The sequence below is a fragment of the Carassius auratus genome, chromosome 42 (assembly GCF_003368295.1).
Source record: "Carassius auratus strain Wakin chromosome 42, ASM336829v1, whole genome shotgun sequence".
NCBI lineage: Eukaryota > Metazoa > Chordata > Actinopteri > Cypriniformes > Cyprinidae > Carassius > Carassius auratus.
Window position 1 is genome coordinate 16715994 of NC_039284.1, and position 8417 is coordinate 16724410.

Sequence of the window (8417 nt, forward strand, 5' to 3'; positions counted from 1 at the left end):
ACTTAAAAAATTTATTCATATTGTCCATGACACTTTAGTACGAACTATATAGTATGCATTAATTTAGCCAAAAATGTCTTATATCACTATATGAATTAAACTTAACACACTGTATATTATGCAATGAATGGAAACGAAATGAAATCGAAAGTTTCATTAAACGAAATGAAAAAAAGTTCTCATTCTTAAGTTAAATAGTCAGCTCAAATTGCTTAGTTTGATTTATGTAAAGGGACATCTTTTATTATATTTAATAATTGGTTTCAAGCTAGCTGACTTGCTTGTTGTTGCTCAGTTTCTGATGTTTTCCAGTAATTTCATCAGTTTTTATCACATTTTTGTTGTAAACCAAACAGTGGTTCAGAGTGGGTTAGTGTTGATATGGTTGATGTTTTAAGCACTTCTTGATTATTCTTGATGTTGTGAGGTTCAATGATTTGCAGTTGCAGTTATTTCTAGCCATTTTGTACTGGGATATTCAGGCCCAGATTAAATTATGTGGAATGTGAGGCTGTGCTTTATTGCTTAATTATTCTAATGTACATTTACCAAATGTAATTCAAGAGTGTCAAGGAAAAGCATTAGAATGTGTGTGCAGAATAGACTTAAAGTCACTAAATAAAATCGAACTAAATTTTTGAAATTTGTGTCTATTATTAATTTTAGTGAAGTCATCTCAATTTCATTATGAAGGTGTTCACATTGATGGATTAAGGTTTTTGGACATATTAGTAAATTCACACTTGCCTCAGCTTTGATTTGTGATTTGATACCAACCAATTCAAAGTTTCTTAGCTTTTTTTTTTTGTTGTTGTTGTTGTTGTTGTTGTTTTCCTCCCTTTATAGTGTCTTGGGATCACCACCTGTAAAAGCAAAGTCAACACAACCACTGAGAAAATCACAAGTCTGAAAAGCAGTGCAACTATTTTGTTACTGACCTCGAGATGGCGCGTGTTCGCATTCCAGAGTTTTCCATGTTGGAATCTTGAGTATGATTCATGTTAGCGAATCGGTTCGTCCACACGGTTCGTGTCAACGAGTCTGTTGTTTATCAAACCGACTCACAATCTTTTTCTCCATTTTTTTCTGGGTTTAATTTGTAATTCAATTAATGATTTTATGATTGTAATGCTGCTCTCTTAGACTAACAAAACTGGATTAAATGTTGTGTTTATTGTTCAAACATTGTTCACAATGGAAATTCCTGAGCGATCAGTTGTGTAATGTTTCCAATATTAGGAAAATGTCAATCATTTCCAATATTGTTCTAAGTTTTTGTCCTTAAACACGGCTGAGTGATCCGCGCTTTGCGAATCGGTTCGACCGAACAATTGAAACGATTCAGTTGAAAACAATGATTCTTTTGAGAATCGGAGACCTCACTCACTGTTGAGTTTCCCAGCTGACAGGTTAACCACGCGGTCAGAGACTTGACAATGGATATCGATGAAGATATAGGTATGTACATTAATTTAAATGATTGATTGTTGTTGGGTGATCAGCATTTAGAAACGTTTTGAATGAGTTTTGATCTTTTAGCGCGTTTGACAATTCCAACAAATTATTCTTAAGCATTTTACAGTGTTTGTTTACTAATCAAGAAATGCATGTGGACATTGTATAGGTGATTCTTCACCAGCAGAGACTCCAGCCACTAAAATGTCCAGACAACAGATATTAACACTTATTGCAATGGCCTCCATAAACTTCAGTTCAATGATCTGTTATTCCATTCTGGGACCATTTTTCCCAAATGAGGTACATTGATGATATTTCATTGAATTTGACTTGTATATTGAATTTTTAACAATTGTTTAATGTATTTCAAGTTTCTCACAGTGGGAGAACATGTGTGAATGTATTACTTTTGATCTGATTCATTTTCTAGGCAAAGAAGAAAGGTGTCAGCCAAGCTATGATTGGTTTAATATTCGGAATCTATGCATTATGTACTTTAGTGGGCTCATTGTTACTCGGTAAATATGTAAGTTAATCATTATTTCAGAAGATAAACAGCTTTCCATTATGGATTGCACACTATATCAGTGCATTTGACCTCTGTTTCAGATTGTCCAGATAGGAGCCAAGTTTATGATCGTGGCAGGGTTGTTCGTATCGAGTGGATCCACTGTTCTCTTCGGGTCAGTGAATCTGTGATGGTTTGTTGTGTTTTAAACGTTTATATGAGTATTTTGTGTCTTTAAATCCTTGTCTATTAATGCTAGATTATGTCTAAATGTTGATCAAATTACCTTACACTCTGGAAAAATAGAGGAAAACTTGTGTAACACTCATTTTTGATATTTCATCATTAATGATATCATTTCTTCTGCAGGTTTCTTGACCGAGTGTCTGATGGGACGGTTTTCATCGTGCTCTGTTTTATCACACGGTGCATAAATGCAATTGGCTTTTCTGCCGCCGTTACATCGTCTTTTGCAGTTTTAGCAAAAGTTTTCCCCGACAACATAGCGACTGTTTTGGTGCGTTGTGGTCAGTGCTTGTTTTTCAGTGTTTTCAGGAGTAAAGTGACAAAGGAAGCACTATTGCACGTCACAAAAGATGTGCTGTTTCTGTCTAGATTCAGTTATTGAGTCTGACTGGTTGTTTGGTTTCTCACGGTCCAGGCATACACAATGATGGAACCATTCTCATGATTTTAATATTCACACAGGTGTGCTGAAATGTTAAATGTGTCTCTGCAGTAAGCTGTAATCAGTGCTATCTTGATCTCTCAGGGCTTCATGGAGATTTTTACAGGTCTTGGGCTGATATTGGGGCCTCCATTGGGCGGCTGGCTCTATCAGTCATTTGGATACGAAATCCCATTCGTTTTCACCGGATGTCTTCTGTTTGTGACAGTGCCTCTCAATTTGTGGATTTTACCAAGCTTTGGTTTGTGCCAACTTCATATTAGTTAAATATTACATGTTTTGAATGATTCAGTTTAAGACTATTCCATGTAGCACACTCCTGGTTAAGTTATGTCTCAAGGATGTGATTGCCTTGTGTCTGCTTCTGTTATTGTTTGCCCTCTAGCCATGGAGATAGACGTGTCTGTTTATTTCATTCCAATATAGACGCTGTTCCTTCTTCCCAGAATTCCTTCCTCAGATTGTGTACCAGAATAAAGATCCTTCTCATCTGCTTCGTGGTGTTCACTTTGAGTTCAGGACTTGGCTTCCTGGATGCAACACTGTCCATATTTGCCATAGAAAAGGTTAGAACACTAAAACTGAATATATAATACACTAAAACATATATATAGCGAGAGACTAGATGGAAACTCACCATAGTTTAAAATCAGGGGAAATGTTCTGAACACTTCATTCCAAAATACTATTGTAAATATTAATATTAAGGTTCTCACACAGTATAATAACTATCTAAAACATTTTTTTTTTTTTTTGTGAACAGCTTAATCTCAGTGCCGGTTCAGTGGGGCTGCTCATGATTGGTCTGTCACTGCCGTATGGGGCGGCATCACCCGTCTTTGGCGTGATCAGTGATAAATATCCTGTAAGTCAATATTTAAACAATTAACAAAATTACAGTGAAGATGAAAAATTCTTATAGAACAAAATTTTTAAATGTTTGAAATTCCTAATGACTTCTGATGCTTTATTATATATGCATGTATGCATTTATTTAAATTGCATTTATATGTTTAAGATTTAGATTTTATATATATTTAGATTTATATATATATATATATATATATATATATATATATATATATATATATATATATATATATATATATATATAATCTAAATCTTAAACATATAAATGCAATTTAAATAAATGCATACATGCATATATAAAGCATCAGAAGTGCTATTTATTATTTTATAGATATTTATTAAGAATTTTTTTTTTTTTAAGGATATTTTCTTTTGGAAATGTTTTGTTTTGAAACATAAGTGTAAATATAACTAGCTTTATCTGGCTGTTAAATGATTCTCATGCAGTCGATTAGGAAATGGATGATGGTGATTGGAGGAATGGCCACAGCGGTGAGCTTTTGTTTCCTCGGCCCACTTCCTGTTTTCCATATTAGGAGGTGAAACATTCATTTCAGTCTTTTTGAATGGCAATGTTTCATTGAAGCACAAATCTGTCAATAATGGTTGAAATGTTTTTGTGTGTTCAGTCAGCTCTGGCTGACCGTCCTCATGCTGATCGTGGTGGGCTTCTCTCTCTGTATGACCTGTATCCCCACCTTTGCTGAGATGATCGCTTGTGCACAGTGAGGCAAATCCTTCATCATACAAATCCACTCCCAGTTAACCATTATCAGAGGTCCCTGTGTCTGTGACTTTAATTCACTCAGTTATGTCACACGAAATTCCTGAAATGGTTTGAATAAATGCAGTTAACACTGAACCTGAGCGAAATATAACAAGACAATGTTTTGACACACATGTTCCCCGTATTGCAGTGAAAATGGCTTTGAGGAGGGCTTGAGTACCCTGGGATTGGTGTCAGGCTTGTTCTCAGCAGTATGGTCTGCTGGGTGTGTATTAAAATTAAGTTTACGTGCAATATTTAATATTCTTTAGAATTCCCCCTCATGAAACCTGAATCATCTGTTTCTGGCTGAAGGATGTTCTTTGGGCCGACTTTTGGAGGATACATCACACAAGCACTCGACTTCGAATGGAGCGCAGGAGTTCAAGGCGCACTCACCTTTCTCGCTGTAAGAACAAACTCTATACATAACAGACACATTTTAGAGTAGATCTGCATTTTCTCAATTGGTTATGAATTTAAAGTAAATATTGATTTATTTATTGGCTCAAGTTTACCTTAACATTCTCTAGGCCTTACTACAAGTCATATATATCACAATAGAGGACATACAAAAGAAGTAAGTACATTTTTTAATGTATATATTTATTATTTTATTCAGCAATGTGGTAAACATTCTTTCAAATTAAAATATTAAAATATATATATATATATATATATATATATATATATATATATATATATATATATATATATATATATATATATATCATTCTGTATTTCTTAAGTTGGAAAAAGTGGAATAGTTAAAAAACAGTTGATCATGCACGTTCTTTTTTTTCAGGTCACAAAAGGCCAGCACTTCATTATTGCAAGGAGAAAAATCCCCTCTCCTCCCCAAGACAGATCCTCTCAGGGTTGATGTCAGCTGAAATAAGCTGCTGCACGCTTTTAAATGGAAGAACAAATGTAATCATATTGCTGATGAATACTGGTGATGTGGGATATGATTGACAGATGACAAATGAAAAACGCGGAGGAGGTCAGTTTACAGTTTTTCTCAGTCGCTTTGGTACATTTCTCGAAATCAAACTCACAATTTGTAAAACAGTAAGTGCATTTCTCAAAACAATTTGTAAAAACATCAAAACACCTTGGATAACCTGCAAAAGCCACTCTCTTACTCAAAATCCTTAGTTCCTCTCTCAAAAATAAATATCTGTGTCAATGAACATGTCAGTGCCATCAGAATGACAAGTCCTTGTGTCATTGTGTACGGATAAGACAGTCAAATTGTTAGGTTATGTTGTCAATATAACAGTGTACTCTGGAGGGATGTTCTGCTGGAAACTATAGCTAAAGTTTTGATGACAATTATTGTCAATTGTAAATTACATCTTAGTATATGTGTGAGTGTAATTGCAAGAGAATGGAAAAGATTCAAATTTTCACTCTTACTGTTTGTACAGTATTTTATTGACAGAACATGTCATTGAGATACAGAAGTGAAAAGACAGCACTGAATAGCACACAAAAAAAAACCTAAAGAAGAAATGTGAACATAGGAAAAACTGTACATGCATGCTGTAGAAATTACATTAAGGAATTACAATCTTCCTACACCTCTTGACGGTCTGTTGGGCCACAAATTCTCATCTACATCACAACGAACATCTTCTCTTGCAATGCAGCGTGGAAAGAATCTTTTTGAGTGTCTTATCCAGCCTCTGCAGGCATCTGCTGTGATGTCGTCACATGCTGCATCCACGGCAGCCAGAAGGGTCATTTGGGTATGTGGCTGACGATCTTCTTTTTTTTTTTTTTTTTTTTTTTTATACTTTCCATCTCCATGCTGAGAAAAATTCCTCAATGGGGTTAAGGAATGGAGTGTAGGGTGGGAGGAACTCCATCAGCATCCTGTCATGGGCAGCAAACCATTGCCTGATGATGTTGGAATGATGGAAACTGACGTGGTCCCTAACGATCACATACTTTGGCAGGTCATCTCCAATCTGACCCTGATCTCTTGTTCAGGGATGAGATCCCTGTAGAGAGTGTCTAAAACAGTGACAAGACGCTCTGTGTTGTATGGCCCAATAATGGGAATATGCATTGGCACACGATTGCACAGCCCATGGTTATGTTTCCGCCCCGTTGGCCTGGCACATCAACTGTAGCTCTGTGGCTGATGATATTTCGACCCCTCCTTCTACGTTTTGTTAGGTTGAAGCCAGCTTCATCCATGTAGAGGAAGCTGTGCGGTGGTTCACTTGCTTCCAGTTCCATTATACGCTATATCCAGAAGACACAAAATGAGTTTTATGAATTACATGCATTTTCATTTTGGCCAAGATCCAATCAACATGACATTTGCAACTTGTTCAAAGAAATGAGAAACTTTTTTTTTGATGTGCACAAGTGACACAATAATGTGAAAATCGAACAGGTAGTTTTGAGAATTGCAATTCTGATCTGAGAAATGTGCCAAAGTGACTGAGAAAAACTGTAACAACAAAGATGTCATACGTGTAATATTTTAAGATCAGTTGAACCTGCACACAGGAGTTCAGTGAACATTTACGAAGTAGATGTCAAAAGTCCTGTAAGAAGATTGAATTTAGAGAGGAAGCAAAGTGTATTCAAGTTTTATGTATAATTGTAAAGAGATGACATTGACACTAAACACAGCTGAGATGTGCCTGTTGATGAAACACTTCAACTTTTACCTTGTTTCTGGGAATATTGTATGGTGACATATGTGACCCGGGACCACAAAACCAATTTTAAGTGTCAGTTATTTTTTTAATTGAGATGAAAACATTATATGAAAGCTGAATAAATAAGCATTCCGTTGATGTATGGTTTATTAGGATCCGACAATATTCGACCGAGATACAACTATTTCAAAATCTGGGATCTGAGGGTGCAAAAGAAAACAAAAGCATTAAATTAATTGAAATATTAATTAAATTGCCACATGAATTCTCAGCAATGCATATTAATAATCAAAACTAAAGTTTGTATATATTTACTGGTAGGAAATTTACAAAATATCTTAATGGAACATGATCTTTACTCAATACCCTAATGATTTTTGTCATTAAAGCTCATTTTGACACATACCATGTGTTTTTTGTTTTTGCTTTTTAAAATATACCCCAGCGACTTAAGACTGGTTTCGTGCTCCAGTGTCAAATTTTCCCTCACTGGACGATCTTGACCGTAACGAGGACATTTTACTAACTAAAGTGAAACATATTTTGTCTTATTTACTGTGTTTGGAAACATGAGATATAATCCATTCTGAAAAAAAGGTTTACATTTTTTTACTTAATTGAAATTCTTAAGAGCTCATATGCTTACAGAACAGTACACTGGATTATTTCTGAGGTCTTTTGAACTAGTGCATGAAAGTGGTATTTGTATTTTAATTTAACTTAATACAGAATAATACCCATCTAGCCCAGGTTTGGGATTGACCCCATTATAAACACTTTTACAGATTTACAAATTATTGTCATATTCCTTATGGCAACAACTTCTACAAATGTACAGTTTTACAAAATACATTTTAACAATCTGCATTTCAGTCTTTTCATAGCAATGAGATCCTTCGGTTCTTCAGAGTTGTTGCGTAAATATTGACCCTTTCAACACTGCAAAAGCGGTTTACTCTACTTTTTTACTTTACAATATGTGCAATTGGGGAGTTTAAAATTTTAACATTTAAAAAATCTTGCATTAATTTGTCAAATGTATAAATACAATTAATCGACTGCATACATTAACTCTGCTCAGGGGCGGATCTAGAAAAATATTGATGGGGTGGCGAGAAGGGGGCAGGAATTTTTGAGGGGTGGCAACATATGACAGACGTATATATACTGAATTTAAGTCACAGTTATCACAGTTTGATGATAAATATATGTGCACACTACAAAAGGACACAGGCTATCATTTACAAACTTAATCTCATGTAATCAATGTCTTGCATTTGAAACAGTTCATATAAGGAATAAGTGACCATACCCCATAAGCCCCTCACACTCACTAATGCATACAGTATGCATCGACATGTAATTAAGAGCATTATAAAAGGTTTAGTGTTATCACTATGTCAATTTATTATAAGAAACACAAGATTTTAACAGCCAATGACATTTCCA

At 35.0% G+C, this 8417-nt stretch overlaps 1 protein-coding gene across 1 annotated transcript; it reads left to right on the top strand.

Moving 5' to 3' along the window:
• The first annotated feature begins 1277 nt into the window (after positions 1 to 1277).
• On the top strand, positions 1278 to 7133 carry LOC113060889 (MFS-type transporter SLC18B1-like). The gene is made up of 14 exons (XM_026230133.1): positions 1278 to 1458; positions 1625 to 1758; positions 1889 to 1984; positions 2068 to 2141; positions 2336 to 2483; positions 2739 to 2895; positions 3081 to 3220; positions 3418 to 3519; positions 3972 to 4063; positions 4154 to 4249; positions 4442 to 4516; positions 4606 to 4699; positions 4824 to 4870; positions 5096 to 7133. Exons 1-14 carry the CDS (start codon positions 1437 to 1439, stop codon positions 5181 to 5183), a joined length of 1365 nt encoding a protein of 454 aa, XP_026085918.1. The 5' UTR covers positions 1278 to 1436; the 3' UTR covers positions 5184 to 7133.
• The last annotated feature ends 1284 nt before the right edge of the window (positions 7134 to 8417 follow it).

Coding starts and splice junctions, on each gene's coding strand:
- LOC113060889 (XM_026230133.1), top strand. CDS start 1,437: ATGGATATCGATGAAGATATAG. Junction 2,484..2,738: donor ACAACATAGCGACTGTTTTG/GTGCGTTGTGGT, acceptor TTGATCTCTCAG/GGCTTCATGGAGATTTTTAC. Junction 4,250..4,441: donor GAGATGATCGCTTGTGCACA/GTGAGGCAAATC, acceptor CCCGTATTGCAG/TGAAAATGGCTTTGAGGAGG.